Raw genomic sequence first — 24,474 nt, forward strand, 5'->3', positions numbered from 1 at the left:
TATGTCTTTTAGAGACTACTCTGTAAAAACATACATTTTTTCAGAGTTTATAACAGATTATTACATCACAATGATCTGTTACATCAAGTGCTCTACAAAGAAAGGGGAGTATTTTAAGAAAAGCTTTGAGGCTGAATTTATTAAATATACATGTGAATAGCATGGACTGTAATTTAGGATAAACTATAAGCTTGGGTATAGTATTTCATACATTTATGGAATTATTATTATTTAAAATCACTACAAACTTACATGCTACTATGGAGATTGAATTTGGTTTGAATATATTAAGTGTAAATGAAGGCAGCTATTGATACAGTAGAATTGCTGCAAAGATTAATGTAGAAAAGCACATAGCTATTGATTGATCATTATCATCATAGACCAGTTGGTGCTGCCATTTCAATGAGAGGTGAAACTTGTCAATATTAGACATTCTTTAATTAAGAACAATTAATCAGAAATAAAATAAGAATTGAAGAAGGTAGGGAATTTGTGTGTGACGAAAATGTTAAAATATATACCAGTAAGGCAGTCATTCTTATTAAGCCTATTCTCAGTTCTGGAACTTTGGTTTGGCATCTGGAGATGGATTAGTACAAATATATGCTTAAATGAACATCAGAGAATTAATAGCAAACTCTTATTGTCATTTCCCATCAGATCTAATAGCAAAGGTCACTATCTCCTGCAGAGACAAGGGAAGGGAAGTAATTGTCATAGGCAATTTATAATGCTCTATGATGGCTAAATTTTGGATTGATTCTTCAGTAAATGTCCTTGCAATTAATTTCAAACTGGTAAGTAAAAATAACCGCAGTTGGACACCATTAATGGCAGTCATACTCCTGCACTGATGGTGTGCGTGAAGAGAATGAAATATGAAGAAAGCTATGAATAGTTGGAAATTCAGGGGGCTGTGCTTACTCCTGATTATTTCAGTTTGGCTAAAACAGAGCTGGTGTCAAGGAAGGATTTGTTGTGATGATTCCAGAGAGGGTGACTCTCAGGAAGATGAACTGGGGGCCCAGGGCAGGTTGATGTCGGGTGCTCTCTGGGAACAAGGCTGGTGGTGAAAAATAGGGGTGGACCGATGAGGAAGGCTGGGCCACTCAGAGTCCCAAGACTTCTTCTGGCTTAATAATGAGGAGCAGGGAGGGCTGGTGGCAAGATGTCCAGATGAGAAACCTGAAGCTCTGGATTCTGATAAAGGATACTGCTCTCCACTTCCCAGGTGACTCTGGTGGGACAAGTCATTTGACCTCCCTGAGCCTGGGATTTCCTGTCTGTTACATGGGTTCAGTCTTTCCTGTCCTGTTAGCCTCCCGTGTAGGGTTGTTGTGAGGATCTGTGCAACAAAGGACACTTGGGCCCTCTAAAAAAGTCTGCAAATATCTGCTTTAGTTGTCTTTTATTATTTGTTGGTAATAACTTCAGCAGTGTGAGCTGAAGCTGGAGCCACACAGTGGTTTATATACTGAAGCCTGGAGATATTTTAGGAAATAATCAATACAAGATGCATTGGGTTGGAGCCATGGTAAGAGTCATAAATCTTGACAGCCTGCTGTTTGATCAAATTAATAATGGTTGAGAGAAACATTGTAAAAACCTATGGGAGGGAAAAATCTAGAGTGTGTTTGGGGTGAGAGCTTTAGCCAGTGTGGAAACTGAAAGTCATTCAAGGAAGGTTAGTTATCATCCTGCTGCTGGTGGAGCAGTGTACAAACACACACAGGCACACACACATTTGCACACACACACGTGTGCATACAGATGCACAACACATATAGACACACACATGCATACATGGACATGTGCACACAGGCACATGCACACACATGTACATACACATACACATGGGTAACAAGCACGAGTTTTTTTGGGTGGATCTCAGAAGACACTGGCAAACAAGGACAACTAGCACTGATTTCAACAATGGACAGCTGCACTTTGCCCACTCAAGGGCCTATCACCTTCTAAGGAAATGCTGGCTGCCTCTGAATTTTTAAAATGAAACATGTACAGTGTTTTTGCCATGCCTCATTTGTCACTGGTGGAGAAAAGTGTGTTTGTATAGCCTTGGGATTTGTTGCTGTTGTGTACAGTGAGTGAGGAGAGGGGATTGGGACCTCATGATTTTTAAATCATCAAAGCCCTGAGAAGGTCTATAGTTAACAAAGTAAACATACTGCTTTTCCTGTGTCCAGAGTGCTCCCAGACTTCCTAATCCTCCACCCTCACATCAAGATGGTCACTGAAGCTGGGTGCTGTGGCGCATGCCTGTAGTCCCAGCTTCTTGGGAGTCTGAGCCAGGATGATCGTTTGAGCCCAGAAGTTCATGTACAGCCTGGACAACATAGCGAGACCCTGTCTGTACAAAAAAAAAAGATTGTCGACAGAGCTCCAGCCAGGCATTCTCTGTTGGTTGGGGCATCAATGCAGAGAGGCTGCAGGCTGTGGCACACATTGGAGGAGCTAGGCAGAACCGTGGGGGTGCCGGCCTGTAAAGGGAACACCAGGAGCTGGGAGGGACAAACCTGGAGAAAGCAAAGCAAGGCACGAGGCAAGTCGGTTGCAGGGTCGCAGGCTGGCCTCCATGCGGATGCAGTTGACTATTGTATAAGAAGAGTCTAACACTAACAAGGTTAGAGACCAGAAAGCCACATAAAAAAAAGATGAAAACATTTACTTTAGTGGAATGATGGAATTGTTTCTTAATTTAAAAACTGTTTTTACTGTGTTTATTTTTTATTATAAAAGTAACATGCATTTGTTATAAAAACTGTGAATGTAACAAGTCAGAAAACCATAAGGAAACCTTGATACTGAGTCTGTCATATTTTCAGGCAGAGAAAACAAAGAATTTTGTCAGCCGAAGCCTTGTCATAGGAGAAGTCCTCTCCATGGCGGACATGGCCACAGGAGTGAAGGTGAGAGGCGCCGGGCACCTGCCCTTCATGAACGCATGCTCGTTTTGCATGCCAAGGAGTGAAAACTATAACCCCATGAGCTCTCTCAGTCTATGTAGTGGCACAGGTGTTGGTAAAATTGCATACCTCAAAACCTGTGCCTGACTTCCCTTTTAACCATCATATCCTATCCTGTTTTTGTTTCTAATTTGCTTTTCTTCTTTGTGTAGTTTTGTTACATTTGTATCAATTGGTTATTTTCCTTTGTCTTAGTTTTATGAAAACAGTATCATAATCCTTTGTGATTTTCTTTCTTCACTTAAATATTATTGCTAAGATTGATTCATATTGTGTGTTCCTGTATTCATTAAATTTTAAAATAAAAACCTTTTCATTTTGAAATAATAATGCCCACAGAAAGTTACAAAAATAGTACATAGGGTCGTGAGAACCCTTTAGTCATGGTGACATCTTATAGAGCAGTAATGCAATGTAAAATCAGGAAATCAATATTAGTACAGCACTGTTAAATAGGACATAGACCCTATTCAGATTTCACTAGTTTTTACATGCACTCAATTGTGTGTGTGTGTGTGTGTGTGTGTGTGTATAGTTTTATGCAGTTTGACCCTATATGTAGATTCATGTAACCACCACCACAATCAAAATATAAAACTGTTCCATCATCAGAGAGAAAATTCCGGGTCCTACCCCTTTATAGTTTCATTTGGCCTCCATTCCACCCCTGTCCTTTGGCAAGCACTAATCTGTTGTTCTCCATCTCTATAGTTTTGTCATTTGGTGAATGACATAGCAATGGAAGATCATTCATTTTTGACTGCTGTGTAATATTCCTTTGTGTGAGTATACCACAGCATTTATTCATCCACTTTCTCATGTTGTTTCCAGGATTTTGCTAATGTGAAAAGTGCTGCTGTGAATACTCTTGTCCATGTCTGGTGTTGAACATGGGTAAAATCTTCCCTTAGGTATTCAACTAGGAATGGAATTGCTAGTTATAGGATGAATGAATGCTTAACTTTAAAGAGTAGTGTTAATCTCTTCTCCAAAGTTAGTGCATCAATTCACATTCCCACCAACAGCATGTAATCGGATCCTGTGGATCCATATCCTCTCCCATACTTGGAATTCTTAGACTTCTCCATTTTTTTGCAAATGGTTATAAAATGGCATCTTATTGTCTTGAGGGAAGACAATCATCTTGCATGTTCCAGCTTACCAAGGAAGGTGAACAAAATAGCTCAGGTGGGCGTGTCTGCTGCAGCCACTCATGCTGCCTAAGCCTTCCAGCAGAGAGTCCTTCATGGGGCCCTCCTTTCCCCCCCTGGACACCACTGGGTCTCAAAATGATTCCTCATATCCAAACACCCAGTCCTGATGTCCCCAAAGAGGAGAAATGACAACTAGAACATGAAGACAGAATGATCAGACAAGAAGCCAGGTCAATTGGCAGTGAGTCCAATATGGTGGTGATTTCAGTTTGGTGTGGACATTGTCTATTGGTAGGTAGGAATTAAAAACAAAGAAATCTGTGAGTGCCATCTTGTCGTGAGGATGTCCACCATCAGATTTTTCCAGGAAGACTGGGCTCCCTGTGATTTCAGCCAGACACGATCTCTTCCCTCTTGGATGGGTTGGCTGTGGCTTTCAGAGAGAGCAGTTAGCTGAGATGCAACAGATAAATAAATAAATCCCCTCTCAGAAATACCGGAGGATCCTGGTCCAGACTCTCATGATCCCCAGTTTATGCTTTTACCATGTTGCACCCCCACCCTACTCTGCCATCTACCTTCTCTTCAGCAAGCCTCCGTGGGTTGTGACCATGAGGACAGCTCCACAGGTGGTGGCAGCTCTCTGGGTGGGGAGCCCTCTCCTCTGGTCTCCAGGGTCTTACACTGAGCCTAGTCCATGGAGTTTCACAGGGATCGTCTGAATGAATGAGGGAAGGGGCTGCCTGTGGCATAAAGCAGACTTAAGAAGCATTTTAACCAATTGCAATATGTGTGTCTTATTTACATCCTGGTTCAAACAAACTATTTGTAATGAAAAATTATGTATCAGTTGGGGAAATCTGAGCATTGGACATCTGATGTATTAGAGAATGATCATTATATTTTTAGATGGGATAATGGTTTTAGGGCTATGCTTTTAAAAAGAATTGTATCTTTTACATATGTATTGGAAATATTCAGGGAAGACATGATATGATGTCAGGGATAAACATCAAGATAACCTGGGGTGTAGGAAGGGAAAGTAGGTGGGGGTGGTGGCGGGAGGGAGATGAAGGAAAATGGGCCATGAGCTGACCATCCTTGAGTTCATTAGATGCTTCTATTTTATTGAATTTTTCCATAATAAAATTTTTTTCTGAAAACTCCTGAGTATCCTAGAAGGAAACTGGCATGGACTTAAAGAAAAAGTCCTTTCAAATACTTCTCTGAGGCCGGGCGCGGTGGCTCACGCTTGTAATCCCAGCACTTTGGGAGGCTGAGGGGGGCGGATCACAAGGTCAGGAGATCGAGACCATCCTGGCTAACACGGTGAAACCCCGTCTCCACTAAAAATACAAAAAATTAGCCGGGTGTGGTGGCAGGCGCCTGTAGTCCCAGCTACTCGGGAGGCTGAGGCAGGAGAATGGCGTGGACCCGGGAGGCGGAGCTTGCAGTGAGCTGAGATAGGACCACTGCACTCCAGCCTGGGTGACAGAGTGAGACTCCGTCTCAAAAAAAAAAAAAAAAAAAAAAAGAAGAAAAAGAAATACTTCTCTGATCACTCCACTCTCCTGCTTAAAACCCCTTCCTTCCCATTATGCTTTAGAAACATCCTCTAATCCTTGATGTTGCCCATGGGTCCTTGCAGATGTGGCCCTGGTCACGTCTGTTCCACTCTTCCCTTCTTCTGGTTCCTTTTACCCACCTTTGGACCACTTGCTCCTAGCCCTAGCTTGGTCTTTCCCCTCCTTCTCCTGGGTGACACCTATTCATTCTTCATGTCCCAGCTAACGTGTCCTTCCCACAGGGATGCCCCCTCAAGCCTTCAACTTGAGTCCCATCTACTCGCTGTCACCTGTCTTTGCTACTTATAGTTTTCTGCCATAACATGTACCCATTTTGAATCTATATATTTATTCATGGAATTACTTTATGTCTCTTACTACCACGAGAGGGAAAACTCCTTGAAAACTATAACCCCTGCATTCTTGGTACATAATAGGTGTCAATACTTGAGTATTAAATAGATATATAAAATCAAAACGATATGGTTGTTTCTCAAAAAGTAGGACATAAAAATTACCATACAGCCCAGCATTCCACTAACTGGATATATACCCCAAATAATTGAAAGTAGGGACTGAAATAGATACTTGTGTGCCAATGTTCATTGCAGCATGATTCACAGTAGCTAAAAGCTGGAAACAAGCCACATTTCCATCAACAGAGGAGTGGGTAAACAAAATGTGGTATATACACAAAATGGAATATTGTTCAGCCACAAAAAATAATGAAGTTCCGACACATGCCACCATGTGGATGAACCTTGAAATTATTAAGTGAAGTAAGCCAGACATAAAAGGACAAATATTATATGAGTCTGCATATATAAAATATCTAAAATAGACAAATTCATAAAGACAGAAGGTAGATTAGAGGTAACAAGAGGTTGGAGGGAGGGGAGAATGGGAGTTATTGCTTAATGGGTACAGAGTTTTTGTTTGGGATGATGAAAAAGTTTTGGAAATAGTGGTGATGGTTGTACAACATTATGACTGTACTTCATGCCACTGAATTGTATGCCTAAAAGTGGCTAAAATGGCAAACTTTATGCTATATATATTTTACCAGAAATAAAAATGACAATTAAAAATTATTATTAACTATGCTGTCCCACACATCAGTAATTGTGGGAGATTTTTTTTTTTTCCTGGAGCTTGGAAATTTTAGACAAATAGAGGAACCTATAGATTGCGCAGCCCCCAAGTCCTGACCAGGAGGACCATGGCTGTCTTTTCTATTGGTGGTAGAGGAGATGCCAGGAGGGCATGTGGTGTGCTGGGCACAGTTCCTGTGAGCTCTGGGTCAGTCAGGGGTTCTCCAGATCCCCCTGCCAGCTCAAGAGCCGCTGGTGGTCCCTGCCTTTCACAGGAGCTGGCTGTCAACCTGAGGAAGGGACATCAGCATCAATTCATCAAAATCGGCTGTGCCCTGCATGTTCAAGTCCCTTTTCTCTCTCTCTCCAGGTCTGTTTATCCAGTGGCTTTGCATTTCCCTGAGCACCTTGGACAAACTCATTTGTACTCACATAGCCAAGTGCTGGCAGGGCTGGGGGCTGGCTCTGAGAGTGGCGTACAGCGACAGGGGTAGGCATACTAGCAAAGTGCAAGGGAAAAAGATTGTCTTTATTGGTGCTTTGAATCCCCACTCTAGCTTGTGAGCCAGCCCAAGTTTCCTGCCAAAAACATGGGTGCAATCTGGAAGGACTCTAACTAAAGCTGAAAGAAATGAGACGTGCTTCCTTTTCTGCTTCTCCATGGCTGTTCTATTTTCCTTTATTTGAACCATCCTACTATCTGTCTTAGCCTGCTTGGACTGCTATAACAAAATACCATGGGCTGGATGAGTTAAACAGCAGAAATTTATTTTCCCACCTTTCTGGAGGCTGTAAAGTCTAAGATCATGGTGCCAGCATGGTCAGGTTCCAGTGAGGGCTCTTTTCCTGGCTTGCAGACAGCCACCATCTCATTGTGTCTTCATTGGTGAAGAGAGGTGCTTCTTTTTTTCGTCTTCTTTAAGGGCACCAATCCCATTATTGGAGTCCCACCCTCATGAGCTCATCTAACCTTGATCATTGCCCAAAGTTTCCATCTCCAAATACTATCACACAGGGGGCAGGGCTTCAACATATGAATTTTGCGAGGACAAAATTCAGTCCATTTCTGGAGTCCCCATTGTCTCAAAAAACACTTCCAGTTTTCTATTTGTGGAAATTTGCTCTTGGAATTAGGAAATCCTGAATATACTTGAAGTCTCTTTAGGAGACCCTTGTTGGGCTGTTGTATAGAAATGGCCTGGCCTATTGCAGCCGGGGAGCCAGCAGGCTTCCCGCCCATGGGACAGACCTCACTGGTCCACTGGGACAGGGGCACACTCAGAACAACAGAGTTGTACATGCTACCTCTAGGACTTCCCAGCCACACTTTTGGCATGTTCCTTCGTACATATGTACCTTAGCTTTCTCCTCTCTAAAGATGGCATTGCTAAAGCCCATTCACAGGCTGTGTGTAGATTTAAATCAGTAATGCCTACAAGGATCCCTGTGCCAAACCTGGCAGGTAGCAGGATCTCCATAAGTGGTGGGGACTGTAACCTCCTGGGACGTGGCTGGGGGCCCAGCCCCACAGTCTTCCAGGTAGTGGCTCCGCTGGTGGGTTGAGGTGATACCAGCCTGCCTTCCCAGCTCTAACCCACCAGATTTCCCTTCCACTTCAGGATGTCTCCTTTTAGTCTTTAGAAGCTAAGAAGCCCCGCCATAGCCCCATCCTTTGGTCCCTGTGACCTGTCCTGGCTACACCTCCCAGCCCTCAGCTGTCTTGCACTGTGGCCTCTGGAAGCTGCCGACCCTCATTGGGCATGTTGTGATCATTACCTCATGTGCTCGATGTCATAGCTGTCCTTTTTCTTCTCCTGATAAGTGAGAAAAGAGAGAGGAGGCTTTCTCAAGCAAGGTGGGTGCATGTTTGAAGTTTGAGTTTTCATTAGGTATCCCCCAACCAACTCTACTTTTTCTCTCTTACCACTGCTTTTTGCAGTCTCTCTCAGAGCAAATGGTCCTCTCTGTGACCTGTTCGCTGAGGTCTTCCAGGGGCAGGACGCTGGGTAGTCTGACAGGAGAGCCACAGTGTCCTCTCGGAGGACACTCTGTGACACTCCCACGTGATCAGTTGATGCCTGCCTCCCATTAGCCTCAGCATTTCTGTTTTAAGGAGTCCATACCCTCCTCCTGGCTCCTCCCAGCCCCTCCTCCAAGCTGTTCCACTGCAATCAGTGGGTCTCCACTTCTTGGAAACTCAGGCCACACACCCAGGTGTCTCCCGGAGTCCTCTTTTTCCTTCTCCCAAATCCATCCCAACAACTCTGTCTCCAGAATCTACCCTGAATCCCTCTACTTCCCCACTTCCCTGTCTGCCTCCTTCCTGGCCTGTGGGCTGGGGCCCATGCCCCTCCCAGAAGGCACCTGCTGAAAGCATGTCAGGCCAGGGAGCCCTCCACTTCCAGTCCCCAGGAGCTCCACCTGCATTTGGCCCAGCTTGGTTGGAATAGCTGCCCTTCAGAGAATGTGGCTTTTGTGGGAAACGAACCCCACGCTTTACTTGACTGTGTGGATTGAGGTCATACAGACACTGCCTCTGTCAACTGCTGCAGTTTCCTGCAAACTTACAGGTTCACTTCCACAGCCCAGGGTGCCTACTAAGACATTTAGTGAATGGCGCTTTCAAAATGTGGATAAAACACTCTAGGTTTTTTTTCCTCTTCCTAAAGAGGAGGAAAGGATTTAAAACCTAGAAGAGGAATTTATTGTCAGGAGTGCATTAGGCACCAGCCAAAGAGATTTAGAGGTGGAAAACCTAACTTGTTTTAGTTTTAGAAAAATATTTTTTTAAACTTAACTCCCAAGTTGGTTTAGGGAAAAAACACGTACCATTTGGGTTGCTTCCATTTCCCATGTTGGAATTAGTAATGCAATTTACAGTGCCCGCGATGATTCTGTAGAGAAGTGAGTTGAGTCTTCAGGGTGTGAATCATCTTCCCAGGATACTTTATGATTCTCCAAATGAAAAGCATTCACATGTCAGATGTGATTAGTGAAATTCATCTGTCCTGATGCCAGAGTGTCTTAGCTGGTCCGAGCTGCTAGAGTTGGTCAAGTACCATTTCACAGAGTTAATACCAGGTTGTTCATACACATGGGATATGAACAGAGAGCTCATCCAGATGCAGTGACCCCAGGAAAAAAGTCGACTCTAAACTTGCCTAAGCAAAAAAGGCACTTATTGGCTGCTGTAATTCAGGAGTCTAGGGTGCAGCAGGCTTCAGGTCTGGGTGTGCAGGACCTGGTCTCTCCCATCTCTCACCTCTGCCTCCTTCCCCCAACCTGGTCCTCATACATTGGCTTCATTCCCTAGCTCATGGCTACATGTCCCCAGGCTTCCGTCCCTCCAGATTTCATAGCCTCACAAAAGAGAGCTTCTCTTCCACAATAGCTTAGCCTTGTGTCCTGGCTTCCACTCCAAATGGACACACCCAGATCATGAATCCATCCTGAGAGCCATTGTCTGGCCAGATCAGCCAGTCCTGGGCTCCCAACTCATCCTAAAGCTGGGATGGGGTGGGGTCAACATCACCCACAAACCACTTGAACAGATTCTAGGGGAGGAGGGCTCCCCAGATGAAAATTGGGGTTGTATAGCTAGGAGGGGGAGGAACTCTGAGCTGCAGGCATAGCAAATGTCCCTGCATTCAAGTTCTGTCTTTGCAGTCAGTCACCCTGCTCCCTCCAAATGGCCCTGCTCAAGCCACTCTTCCTCTTCCTGTTTCTTCTCCTTCTCATCCTCATCCTCTTTCTCTTCCTCCTCCTCTTTGTCAGCGACACTTTTCCAGGGTTTACAAAAGACGGGCATGGTGGCTCATGCCTGTAATCCCAGCACTTCAGGAGGCCAAGGTGGGAGGATTGCTTGAGCTCAGTAGTTTGAGATCAGCCTGGGCAACATAGCAAGACCTCATCTCTACTAAAAATAAAAAAACTTAGCCAGGTGTGGTAGTGTGTGCCTGTAGTCCCTAGTCGCAGCTCCTCAGGAGGCTGAGTCAGGAGGATCGCTTGAGCCTGAGAATTTGACAATGCAGTGAGCTATGATCATGCCACTGTCCTCCAGCCTGGGTGAAAGAGTGAGACCCTGTCTCTTAAGAAAAACAAAAAACCCACAAAAGACCAAGCAAAGCCTTGGTGGTTGACTCCCACTGAATCCTCATGGCCACTATATGAAGTACTATAAGGCATTAGGTAGCTTGGGTTTCAGCCTCAGCCCTTCCCACTTTCTCAGGTTGTGGGTGAGACACTTTCCCTCTATGAATCCCAATTTCCCGTGTTAAATGGGGATGATGATGCTTTCTCTCCAGGGTTGTTGTGAGAGTCAGTGAGCTGGTAAGCTCAGTAGCTCAGTAAGTGGGTACTCTCACCATTCATTTATCAGATGAGGAAGCTGAGGCTACAATGTCATTTGTCCAAGATCCTGCAGCCGGTGGGTAGCTGAACTGGGATTGAAACCCAGGGCGCTCATCCCAAGCTGCATGCTTGCTCCTTTTGCAGCATTGCCTCTTCCATCCACCTTCCTGTAAGGAAACACTGTTTCTCATGACAGGACTCACCTCCACAGACAGGGGTCAGCATCGAGGGTCATTGCACACACACTTTGTTACATGTCTTCTGCATCAGGCCCTAAGCTAGATCTTGAGAGGACAAAGCAGAATGAGCTTTCAGAGCATTCATTTTTTGGGGGGATCTGGGAGGCCTGAGGATGGAGGACTGACTTTCTGTGTCAGTCCTGAGTGACTCATGAGCCATGTCTGCAGAGAGAAACTGGAGCTCACCAGGCAGTGAAGAGGAAGGGCAAAGAAGCATGCCACTTGCAGGGCTTAGGTAAAGCACAGGGGGCTGAATAGCTGCTCCCTGATTGGAGTTTGGCCGTGGATTTGTCTTTAGACTCTTGCTAATGATGGTTTGTATTGTCCTTGTTTCCAGTGTGGAATAATTTATTGGCTATTTGGTGGTGCTATCAGGAATCTTGGAAGCCCTGAACATGTTACTAAGTGGTTTCAGCCACTCCAGGTATGGTATTTTCCTCAACATTGGTCTTCTATGGAGAGCCTTAAAAATCTATAGTAGATAGATATGCATGTGTGTATGTGTTTGAAGAAAAATAAAAAGGAATTTGTATCAGCAAAAATCTTGTTGAGAATGAGAATTCCAAGACTATCTTTTTTATATTGCATTGAGCCTGTCATGTTATTAAGCTCACATTCGCTGTCATCAGACTGCATTTTTATAATTTTCTCCAACCCACCTGTCCCTCTCTCACCACCATTCTTAATGGTCCGAGGGGTCTGCATTTGGAGCAACTGCCTGACCAGCTAATTCCCTTCTAACGTCTGGTAAACTCCAGGAGCAGAAATACACTGGGATGTTTGCAATGACCGAGAGGGGCCGTGGGAGCAACATGAGAGGGATCCAGACCGAAGCCACCTTTGACCTCTCTGCCCAGGTGAGGAATCTGTCCTTCTCCTGCCGTGCAGGGGAGCAGGAAACCTGGACAGAAACAGATCTCCTTTCTGTGTCCAGCTTCACACCCTCTGTGTGTGCTCTCCGGCCCAGGGAGCTGAGATTCAGATCAAATGCCTAAGTGTTTTAATAGAGGTGGATATGTGCTCAGCCTTCATGAACCCAACACCAGCCAACATGTATATGGTGCCTTTGAGGCACTGGACACTGCTTCAAGCACTTTATGTGCACTTGTGAATTTAATCCCTTGTCATAACTCCAAGAGAACACTAAAGCCATTTTGTTGTCATTCCTAGCAGTAGCAGGAACGGACTGGAGGACATGCCTTTGTTGGTCCTCTCCATTGTGCCCTGTGTCAGGAGGGCACTGTGCTGGGGCCACCTTATCAGGAGCTGAGTCTTCTGTACTGGGATCATGCGCTGTCCCTCACCGTGACCTGCACTGACATTTTACATGACAACAGAAACAAGAGTGTCAGTTTGGTGACTGACAACAGTCACCAAACAATCTGACTCTTCTATCTTTACTGTATGTGGTCAATGCTGAGGTTTTTCCTTTTCATTCTTTTCTTTGTCTTCCTTTTCCTTTCTTTTTCTTCTCTGTTTTTCTTCCTTTCCATTCCCTTCTTGCTAACTAAAAAGATGTTGGCTGAGTCTCTCTACATTGCTATCTCTGTCCATAGTGGGTCATAACATGCCCTGGGGACGCTGCTTTGTAATCCTCATGCCCATCTCTTTAACTCCTACATGCACCCCGCCCCCGTCCCCCACCAAAAAAGAAAGCAACTGTGTATTTATCTCACTCTCCTTTATAGTTTCTTGCTTGATATTGGGTGTTCCTAAGAACTACAAAGGGATAAACAAATGTTGAGGTTCTTTCTAGAAATGAAGCTATGTCAGTCAGTGTGTGCAAGCATGTGCCCGAGCGTGGCTGCAGGTGCTGCCTGGCCGTGTGGCTGCTCCGCTTCGTCTATTCTTTATTTTTGCAGTTTGTCCTTGAGTGGGTGGATTTTTGTTAGTGGGGTTTCCTGACCCAGGAATGCTGGTTGGAGGTGGCCAGTGTCTGGAATGACAGATGCAGGGGCGTGGTGTATTGGAGGATGCCCTGCTTTTCCTCCTGCCCTGATGTTAGTTCTCTCCAGCAGCAAATGATGTCCAAGATCATAGTAAGAACAAGAATAAGCACTACCCTATACTGACCACTCGCAAAGTGCCATGCTCTGTATCAAACTCTCTCTGTGTAGTATTCTATGTTTCCTCCCAGCAACAGCCCCAGAAATGCAACATTAAACTGGTCCTTTTAACTAAGCATGGGTGTGCCATGTACCAGGCTAAGCAGTCTACTTGTAACATCATTTCAAATGTTCTGTAATCTTATAAAAATGTATTATTGTCCCTACTTTACAGATGGGGAAATGGAGGCTCACGGAGGTTAAGCAGCTGACTCTGGCTATGCAGTTAATGAGTGAGTTAGGTTCGGGTGAGACTGCCCTCAGCAGCTTGGCTTTTCTGCCAGTGGTGGCATGCTGACCTAACATCCTTTGGCTTTTGGCCGGCCGATTTTTTTCCTCTCCTGAAGCCATGGTATTGAGGTCACCTTGCTGTTGTTGATGGGGGGAAAACACCCACAGCTCTTATTTATTTGTTTCTTCTTACAATTATTACTTTTTTACAAAAATAATTTCCTGTGTTGGTCCCATTTTCCCCAAACAGCATAAATGACTTAGCTACCTGGCGTGCCTCAGCAGCTGCCACTGTCTGATAGGGGACCTGCAAAGTTGCAATCATAATGACGAGGGGCCTCTGGTGAACACTGTCTCCCGTGGGGCTGGGAGAGAGAACAATCCCATCATAAACTCATACCACCGAGAACTGACATAGCAGGAATGGATTTCTCCCTTCACTGTTTTCTGTGTTTTCCCCTTCATTTCCCTTTCAAAATGCTAGAGGTTATTAAATAAGTGTTCTCTCCCCAAGGACCATTTAAATCTCTTACATGTTTTGGTTATTCATTCCTGTGGGTTAGTTGTTTTACATTGGGTAGTGGTATGGATAGTTAAGAGATAAGAGAGAGTTTTATTTTTATACTTCATTCTAAATAGCAAAAATAAATGAAGTTATGAACTCTCTGGCCAAAGGCAGCATTTTTAGCTCCTACAACACTGACCATTTTGCTGGCCTTCAAACACATAATTATTACAGAAACTAACACAATGGTGTGTGTTATTTAGATGCAGCTTTAACGCCAGAGTTTTGGCTGATGCACACTTTCCAAATCAAGCATTTTGCCAGAAGTGACAAACCTCCTTTCCCAGAGTGTAGCAAATGTTTATGGGGACGGGTGCCTCCTGCCCCCTTCCCCACCCCACCAGATTGTTTCTGCCAGGCCAGTGTTTCCTCTGCCACTTCACTTTCTTACCCTGAGTGTAAGCATGCCCCCACCTACATGGGTTGTATTTTGTTGTTGTTATTTTTCATTGCACTCAGCCTCAAGCAATGCCTCTCCTTGAGAAGCCCTGGCTGCCCTGATAAGACAAGGGTGGCCTCCAGAGACTTCTCTAAAAAGATCCAGCATGTCCGTTTATGTTTCTGAAAAGCTCTTGCACATGTTAAAAGTTTCCCTGTGCAAACATATGTCAGAGAATGTTTTCTTAGGCTTCAAGACTGTATTTCTTGGCCAGCGGGAAAGTGTTGTCTATATACTTTATAGTCTGAAATCTGAGATAATCTTTGCATGATCAATAGCTTGTTGGTTTAGTTCAGTCACATCTTCAATACTGTCAACTCCAATTAAATGTGCAGTTCCACCCTCTGCCATTTCTCGTGGGCTCCCAACTTGCCCCACGTGCCCTGTATTCAGATCTGGCACCGGGGCCAGTTCCTTTTTGGCAAGAGGCTTAAAGGTAACCCAGGTGGCAGTGGAGACTGGGGAGAGCCAAGAAGTGAGGGGAGATTTAGTAGGAAAGAGAAGACGGAGTTTTGAGCTAAGCCTGAGAACAAAACCCCTGCGTTTTCTTCCTGCTTCTTCATGACCAGTGTTAGTTTCAGACTGTTTTGAGCTGGAATCCTTGGACATATTCAGAGACAAACTGCATGGTACATTCTAAGATTTTTCCCTCCTAAGAAAGAGACTCATTTACAAGTTCTTCCGTTTTAGGAGCTTGAACATATGAACCTCTTTTGGGAAACTTTAGTATATTCATTGATCAGGGAAATAGACATTTTCAAAGGCTAAAATGAGGGATTTCTTTTTATAAAAATAAAAATTGTTTGGGCTGATACTCTAAGCAGTGGTGGGAATAGGTCATGGCTGTCTATCAGTCTTGCTTTATCCAAGCATACAGTTTTGGCCTTCAATTACTTGGCTTTCATTTAAACCAAGACCCACGTCATGGAGGCGGAAGGTTCAGGGCCTGGGAAACAGCGAGGAACCCAGTGATTTGCCCAGAAGGAGTGAACACCAGCAGACAAAATGTGACTCACAGATGTGGACCCTGGGACAAGCCATCTAAGGGCCCAGATCATTGGATATTCCATCCTTTCTTAGAAATCTTGCAGATGGGATATTTGGAGATGAGGGGTGTGGACAGCTGAGCATATACCACCAGGGCTTTTAGAGGTTTTGGTGTTGGATGAGTTAAAGGTCAAAACTTTGCTACGAAGTAGTCTAGAGAGATAATTGAAGAAAGCCTTTATACATTAAAGCCAGGCAGGCTCAGCCAAACAGCATACATGTCAGCCTGGCATTATAAAGAGGAGAGACTGGGAGGGAGAGAAGAAACACCTTTTAAAGATTGAAAATTGGCAACTTATTTTCTGGATTGGATTATTCCTTGAAAAATCACTTTAATCTCCAGTCATTTTCAAAGCTGAGGTGGAGGTGAAATAAATGAATTGAGGTGATAGCACAGTCATGTTGGTTTCAAGATGTGGAGCCAGGTGACCTTCCCATTGTCTTCTCTTTTGCTGTGAAATCCCCTGGAAACAGAACTCTGCACTGTGTGGGTCTGTTTTTCACAATGTTCATTGCTTTTTTTTTTTTTTGAGATGGAGTCTCGCTGTGTCGCCCAGGCTGGAATGCAGTGGCGCAATCACGGCTCACTGCAAGCTCTGCCTCCCGGGTTCACGTCATTCTCCCGCCTCAGCCTCCCGAGTAGCTGGGACTACAGGCAGCCGCCACCATGCCTGGCTAATTTTTTGTATTTTTAGTAGAGATGGGGTTTCACCGTGTTAGCCAGGATGGTCTTGATCTCCTGACCTCGTGATCCACCCACCTCTGTCCCCCAAAGTGCTGGGATTACAGTATTCATTGCTTTGAGCCAGGGAGTTGAAATGAGCCATGGGAAGGGAAACACTGTTGCTCTGCTGTTTCTGTGTAGGAGTTTGTAATTGACACACCATGTGAAAATGCGGAGAAGATGTATATTGGAAACGCCATGTACAGGAATTACGCAGCTGTCTTGGCCCAGCTCATCATAGATGGAAGATCTCAAGGTTTGTTACCAACACAGACAACTAGAATAATTATCTTCATTAGTACTATTTACCAGTGAAAACCCATTTCACAGAGCTGCTTTTATCTTGTAAATAATTCAGTACTAACTTTATCTCCTAATATGCATGAAGAAATTTATCATTACATTTTGACATTATATGCTTTCATGCATGGTGCACAGTTGTAGAACTGAATGAGTTTGAGGATCATAGAAATGTTATACCATTCCAGGAAATGAGTAAAGCTATAGGAAGGAGAGCTTAATAATGATCTCGATGCCTTCCTTAGGGCCCCATTGTTTCATCGTTCCTGTCCGGGATGAAAACGGAAGCTTGTACCCAGGAGTGACAGCTATTGATATGATGTACAAGGAGGGTGAGTCTCCAGGTGCTCTTCTCCTGTGCTCACTCTTCCTACCTGCTCCCCACCCGACTCAAGGAGAATCTAACCTACTTTACATTACCGAAACAGTGAGGGTGGAGAAAACTTCCCCAGAGAAGATGTCCGAATTTTGAAGCCTCATGAAGTCTTTTATGTAGAACTGTTCAGGAATGTTGTAGATTGCCGTTTATGAATGTGCATTGGTTTCAGTTTTTTCCAGCTTCCCAAATTTCCCAGTAATGAGGTAGTTTTGCCTACAGTGCTGTTTTGTCTTCTCTCATCTGAGACTTGGGGGCTCTCAGGGGGCAGGCTGCAGCTCTCTTCTTTGCACCCCTGGCCACCTGTCTGCTGTCTGTGCTCTTGAGGCCCTTAATGAGTCCTGAGGACTGACTCAGTGCCCTAGTTTGCTAGGGCTGCCATACCACTAACTGTGGGGCTTAAACAACAGAAGTGTATTGTCTCACAGTTCTGCAGGCTAGAAGTCCAAGATGACGGTATCAGCAATGTTGGTTCCTTCTAAGAGTGGTGATGAGAGGTGAAGCCAGCTGAACTTCCTGGTTCCAGTGGGGACTTGGAGAACTTTTCCGTCTTACAAGAGGATTGTAAAATGCACCAATCAGCACTCTGTAGCTAGGATTGTAAAACGTACCAATCAGTGCTCTGTAGCTAGCGAGGGGATTCTAAAATGCACCAATCAGTGCTCTGTAAAACGCACCAATCAGCGCTCTCTAAAATGCACCAATCAGCAGGAGTCTAAAAGTAGCCAATCGTGGGGAGGATTGTAAAAAGGGCACTCTGATAGGACAGAAACGGAACATGGGTGGGGACAAATATGGGAAGAAAAGCCAGCCACCCCAGCCAGCAGTGGCAACCCACATTACATGCTGTGGAAGCTTTGTTCTTTCACTCTTCACAATAAATCTTGATGCTGCTCACTCTTTGGGTCTGTGCCACCTTTAATAGCTGTAACACTCACCATGAAGGTCTGCTGCTTCATTCCTGAAGTCAGCAAGACCACTAATCCACCAGCAGGAACCAACTCCAGACACAGTGAGGGAAAGATTTGTTCTAGGACTCTCTCTTTGGCTTGTAAATGGTTGTCTTCATGTTAACCTGGTGTTCTCCCTGTGTTCATGTCTGTCTCCAAATTGCCACATCTTATAGAGGACAGAAGTCATTTAGATTAGAACCTACCCCAATGACCTCATTTTAATTTGATCACATCTGTAAAGACTATCTTCAAATAAGGTCACATACACAGGTATAAGGATTAGGGCTTCGATACATGAATTTTTTTTTTTTTTTTTTTTTTTTTTTTTGTGGGGAGGACACAATTTAACCCATAACATTTGGTGAGATCAGGACATGCCTGTATGCTCCAGTGACCACTCATGGCCAAGATCATGCCAAGCCAAGGAAGGGAGACTGGGAGAGAAGAAAAAAGGAAGAGCAGGAAGAGAAGGGGGAAGAAGTGGCCCATCCTTTGGTGAGGGGACAGTCCATCCTGGCTCCTTAGTGTTTACTGTCCACTGCCACAGCTGCAGGCATGGCTGCAGGTGGGTTTGTGAAGGTTTTAGATCTGTCTCCCGGGGGTGACCGAGGCCCTGGCTGGGCTGGGCTCCTTGAAAGTTCCTTGCATGTCAAATGTTGCTGAGAGCAGAGGGGTAGACTGAGCTCTGTGAAGTCGTGCCAGACATTGAAAACACTGGCAATGGCACAAAGTCTGCTCTGGTGCCCTTGTAAGCTGCTAAATGCAAGTGTGTCCTTGTTAAGGGGTGAAGTTCTAAATAAAGACATTTACTAAAGACAGATTGTTTTCCCCTGATTAAATCTAAGTTTTCACAAAGAGAAGACCCCAGACTCTGGTAGGTGTCTTTAGGAAATGTGTCTGCCAGATTTCAGGACCACCCCTCCCCACTCCGCACTGCTTCCCCCACTTCCTGCTGTCCTTGTGGTTATTTTCCCTTGTCTTGTGGGCATTTGCTGTCAACAGTTTGCTCTGTGTGCAGACGAGAGAGCACTGGGAAGGAGGAGGGATTTGAGCACTGCATTCCTGGGGAGAGCAAGCCTGCTTCCCCGCCTCTGTCTTCAGCTTCCCATTATTGCAGTTGCTTAGAACTCTCCCTTTCTTAATCACAGTCACTGCTCTGGAGGTAGGTGTGCATCCACTACATGCCCAAAGCATGCACATGCAGGCTGCACAGAAGGAGAGTCCATTCTCCTCCACTCTCGCTAGGGAGGAAGGGGCTAGGCTGGTGGAAGAAGCAGGCACAGCTCATCAAGGAAACAACAGACAACATCCCCATGTCCACCGTCAAGGAAAAAGCACCAACAATTCTGGAAGTAAAATCAGGGGCTTTGTATTTTAGTGGCGACAGGCCTGGGAAGTAGCAGGGAAAATACTTCTGATGCTGCATCCATTCCCCCTTTCTGTTCTTGCCAGGTCTGCATGGTGTGGACAATGGGATTTTAATATGTGACAAGGTTCGGATACCCAGGGAGAACCTGCTGGATAAGTGAGTAGTTTCTCCTTAACTCAGGTCAATGGTGCAGATGATCTCACGGCTCTCCAAAGTTGGCTTGGTTCTTGGGTCTCATGGGCTGTGTGTCTAGGCAGTCTTCCCCTAACCACCCCTACAGGTTTGTTGACAACTAATTGGAAAAGATACTTCTGCAGATAGAAAAAAAAAAGTAAAATTATTCAGCATGCTGTTGTCCAGGCATAATGACTGTTACACTTCAGTATACATCTTTCCAGACTTTCCTCTATGCCCATATATCTAAAGAGAGAGAGGTGTCAGATTTTTACTAAGCGAGATCCACTTCTAGATTCTGTGTTCAAAATAACCTGTAATTCCCATTTATCATTATATAGCAAATGTTTTTATGTAATGCTAAGCACACACATGCATTATCATCTTTAATCTCACTATAATAGACTGTTAAATAAATGGTTTATAAGTTATATAATCAATTTCTTATTGTTGGGCATTTAGTTTTTTTCCTTTTTCCCCCTTTTATAAACAGATGGGTGCTATTGCTTCCTTTGTGAGTGGCAGGGGATAAGGCACCATCTTTCAGCTTCCCAGGTGTGTTCTGGGGGTGGAGCTCTAGGGGTTAGTGATGCTTTTCACAGAAGCTGAGAAACACCAATTACTTTTAATTTTCTCAGCAGCATTTCACACATCCAGTAAAGATCCTGAGCCATAGTCATGTTGAATCTGTGACAAAGCCAGCAATCAGGGTGCACACAACCAGCTGTTTTCCTGCCTCCCTATGGATTTCCCTTGAATGCTTTACTTCTTTTTGCTGCCAGCAGATAAATGTAGTGGATGCCAAAAGCTTAAGAAAATTGTATGGGAAAAAACCTTAAAAATGATTGGTATGACAAACCCCCATGACACAAGTTTACCTATGTAACAAACCTGTACTTGTACCCCTGAACTTAAAATAAAAGTTAAAAAAAAATGGAGGGATGAGGAAGTAGAGGATAGAATAGTGGTTACCAGGGGCTGGGAAAGGTAGGGAGGAGGAGGGAATGGGGAGAGGTTGGTCAATGGATACTGTTATAGTTGTATTGAAGAAATAAGTTCTGGTGTGATATTGCACAGGGTGATATAGTTAACAATCATATGTTGTATATTTCAAAATAGTTACAAGTTTTGAATGTCCTCATTCCAAAAAATTGATAAATGCTTCAGAGGATGAATATGCCAATTACCCTGATTTTATTATTATGCAATATATACATGTATCAAAACATCACACTGTATTCCATCAATATGTACAATTATTATATGTCAATTAACAAAATAAAGCAAAAAGAAAAAGAAAAAAACTTAAAATGGACCAAATTCCGCTTAACATTTGCCTCCTGTGAATTGATAGGAAATAAAATGGAAACAATAAAAGCATCTTCACAGTTATCCTGGTGGGTGCTAAAGTCCCCCAGGCCCCCTCAGGACCACCAGTATTCATATGGAAATGCAGGAAACTTAGAATAGCCAAAACAATCTTGATAAAGAAGAACAAAGTAGGAGGACTTATACCTGTGATTTGAAAACTTACTACAAAGTAATCAAGACAGTGTGGTATTTGCATAAGGATAGATACATGTACAATGGAATATAATGAAGAGTCTAGAAATAAATCCTTACAGTTGCAATCAATTAATATTCCACTGCAGAGCCAAGACAATTCAATGGGGAAAGAATAGTCTTTTTGACAAATGGTGCTGGGACAAACTAGATAGCCACGTGCAAAAGCATGAATGAAGTTGGACCTTTACTTCCTACCGTATACGAAAATCAACTCAAAATGGATCACAGACCTAAATGTAAGAGCTAAAACTACACAACTCTTAGAAGAAAACACAGGTGTGAATTTTTGTGACCTGGGTTTAAGCAGTCTATTAGACGTGGCACCAAAAGCACAACTAACCAAAGAAAAAATAGATAAATTGGACTTCATCAAAGTTATAAAAAACTTCACATCAAAGAACACTATGAATAAAGTGAAAACCTACAGAGTGGGAGAAAATATTTGTAAGTCATATATGTTAATATCATAAGGGTATAGTATCCAGAATATAGAAATAACTATTAAAGCTCAAGAATAAAAAGACAACCCAATTTTAAAATGAGCAAAAATCTGAAGAGATGTTTCACTAAAGATTTACAAATGACTGCTAAGCATGTGAAAAGATGCTCAATGTCATTGCCATTAGGAAGATACGAATCAAAACCACCGCGAATACCACTCTGCACCTACTAGGATGTCTTTTTATTTTATTTTTTTGAAATGGAGTCTTGCTCTGTCGCCCAGGCTGAAGTGCAGTGGTGTAATCTCGGCTCTCTGCAACCTCTGCCTCCCGGGTTCAAGTGATTCTTTTGCCTCAACCTCCTGAGTACCTGGGATTACAGGCATGCGCCACCATGCCTGGCTCATTTTTGTGTTTTTAGTAGAGATGGGGTTTTGCCATGTTGACCAGGCTGGTCTTGAAATCCTGACTTCGGATGATCCTCCCACCTCAGCCTCCCAAAGTGCTAGGATTACAGGCATAAGTCACCACACCCAACTGATGTCCCTTATTAAAGGGACAGACAATAACAAGTGTTGGGGAGGATGTAGAGAAGTTAGGACTGTTTGTTATACATTGCTGGTGGGGCTGCAAAATGGTGGCACCAACTAGGAAATCAGTTTGGCCATTCCTCAAAAGCGTAAAGTTATCATCTTATGACCCAGCAATTCTACTCCTAGGTATGTGTGAAAACATTGTCTACAAGAGAAATGCAAACCTGTATCCACACAGGAAATTATACACAAATGTCCATAGCATAATTATTCACAATAGCAAAAAGGGGAAAATAATCCAAATATCCATCAACTGAGGAAACAGGAAATAAAACGTGGTATATCCATACAATGGAATACTATTCAACCATGAAAAGAAATGAAGTACTGACACGTGCTACAACACAGGTGAACCCTGAAAACATTATGCAAGTGAAAGAAGCCAGACATAAAGACCACATATGATATGATTCCATCTATGTGAATTTTTTCCCAGAACAGGCACCATAGAGAGAGAAAGTAGGTGAATGGTTGCCAGGGACTGGAGGGAGGGGAGTATGGGGAGGGACTGCTAGTGGGGTGGGGTTTCTTTTTGGGGTGGTGAAATGATTTGGAATAGGATCATGGTGATGGTTGTACAATTTCGTGACTATACTCAAATCCATCAAATTGTACACTTTGAAGGGATGAATTTTATGGCATGTGAATTATATCTCAGTTTTTAAAAAGTGGGTCAGTGTGCGGTCTGCACAGTCAGGCTCCGGTGCTGGTTTAATGTCTCAGGAAACCACTACCTCCCATGAGTCAAGCCTTTCTCAGCATCTCTTGGAGAGGGACTCCCCCTGCCCTTATCTGCTCTCTGTCTCAAGGGGGAAGTTCCACGATGGGGAAATCCGAATGCTTCCCTGTGTGTGCACATGGGAGCCACCTGACTTCATTTCTGGTGGTGCTATGTCCTGCTTTTTTGTGAAACCCCACCTCTCTTTTCCACAGGTTTGGTTCCGTGGCTCCAGATGGACAGTACCATTCGCCTATTAGGAACAAGAGTGCAAGATTCAATGCCATGCTGGCAGCACTGACCCCTTCGAGATTAGCTGTGGCTTTCCAAGCTATGGGTGCCATGAAGGTAATTGACTCTGATTTTAATTTAATTATCTACTGTGAATTCTCTGATGGCTCAGGGATGAGTAACAATTTCAGGAGCTGAGCTTCTCGAGCCACAGTTGGTATAATATGGCCAGGGTTCCCGGTTAGATGCTGGGGAGTGCCAGGTGGCCATCCACAGGGAACATTTCTCCACCCTTCTTAAGAGGGGATCCCACCCATCTACATCCCAGATGTGTGCTGCTAATCATGGGGGTGGAGCACAGGCATTGTGGTAATAGAGCCAGGAGTGATGACCAGGGAGAACGGGATGTTCAGAGCAAACACATCTGCTGGAGAAGCAGCTAAGGGTTGGCCCATATGGGCAAAGGTCGGCATGTCTTGGCTGAATTCACCTGGGATTGTTGATCCTCATGTGTCTGCATAGGGTGTAATGTTCTCCATCACAGTCTGGAGGCCATGAGGCCGGACCTCCAGGAGCCATCTCTGCCTCTCTGCCCTGACTCTCCCTTGTATTGGTTTGGACAGAGGGCCCCAGGCTACTTTGTTCTCTGGGCCTTCTCTGTCTCTTTGCATGAAGGAAAAGCCTGCTTTAAGCTCCACTGAGCTTGGTGAAGCTAGAAGAAAAATTAAGTCTCCCCAAGAATATACATCTGGGGCTTGAGTCCAGCTTTTCCGTCAAGAAGGAATAAATTTCATTCACTTGACTCCAGGCCTGACATCAGTCCGGAGTCGTCTGAATAGCAGGAAAGCCCTTCTTTACTTGCTTCGGGGTTGGCCACACTTCACAGATGGCCTGTCCTGACCCGGGCTTCCCCTTATGGTGCTTCCTGTGAGGGGGCACAGCTGTGGCCATCAACATGCGTACTCAGCCTGGCCTCACGCCCGCCCGTGCACCCCAGTTCCTGTGCTTGTTTTGTGGTGGTTCTTCCAGTGGGGCCGGGTGGGTGTTCAGGTCTGAAGTCCCACGTCAGGAGGGGCTCAGGTCCCTTGGCTGAACTGTCTGATATTGAATGAGGCCCCAGAAAGCCTTGTGGTGAAGGCGCCAGCACAGACAGCATCAGAATGCCGAGGAAAACTGGTTCCTGAGGTCTGCAACAGAAGCCATTTCAGCCATCCTCAGGACTCCAGAGAGAGGCAAAAATAGAAAAGCCAGACGAGC

The 24,474-nt window shown here is 44.4% G+C and overlaps 1 protein-coding gene across 3 annotated transcripts in view; it reads left to right on the forward strand.

Annotated features, from left to right (window-relative positions):
• ACOXL (acyl-CoA oxidase like) overlaps window positions 1–24,474 on the forward strand; it is a 390,431-nt gene that overhangs the window by 50,868 nt on the left and 315,089 nt on the right. For all 3 annotated transcript variants that reach the window (XM_054547920.1, XM_024242376.3, XM_054547921.2), the window contains 7 exons: window positions 2,847–2,930; window positions 11,724–11,810; window positions 12,145–12,243; window positions 16,639–16,753; window positions 17,043–17,129; window positions 19,579–19,651; window positions 23,202–23,334. In XM_054547920.1, coding sequence (XP_054403895.1) covers window positions 2,847–2,930; window positions 11,724–11,810; window positions 12,145–12,243; window positions 16,639–16,753; window positions 17,043–17,129; window positions 19,579–19,651; window positions 23,202–23,334 — 678 coding nt within the window. The remainder of the gene's footprint in view (window positions 1–2,846; window positions 2,931–11,723; window positions 11,811–12,144; window positions 12,244–16,638; window positions 16,754–17,042; window positions 17,130–19,578; window positions 19,652–23,201; window positions 23,335–24,474) is intronic.

This window comes from Pongo abelii, chromosome 12, assembly GCF_028885655.2.
Source record: "Pongo abelii isolate AG06213 chromosome 12, NHGRI_mPonAbe1-v2.0_pri, whole genome shotgun sequence".
Taxonomy (NCBI): domain Eukaryota; kingdom Metazoa; phylum Chordata; class Mammalia; order Primates; family Hominidae; genus Pongo; species Pongo abelii.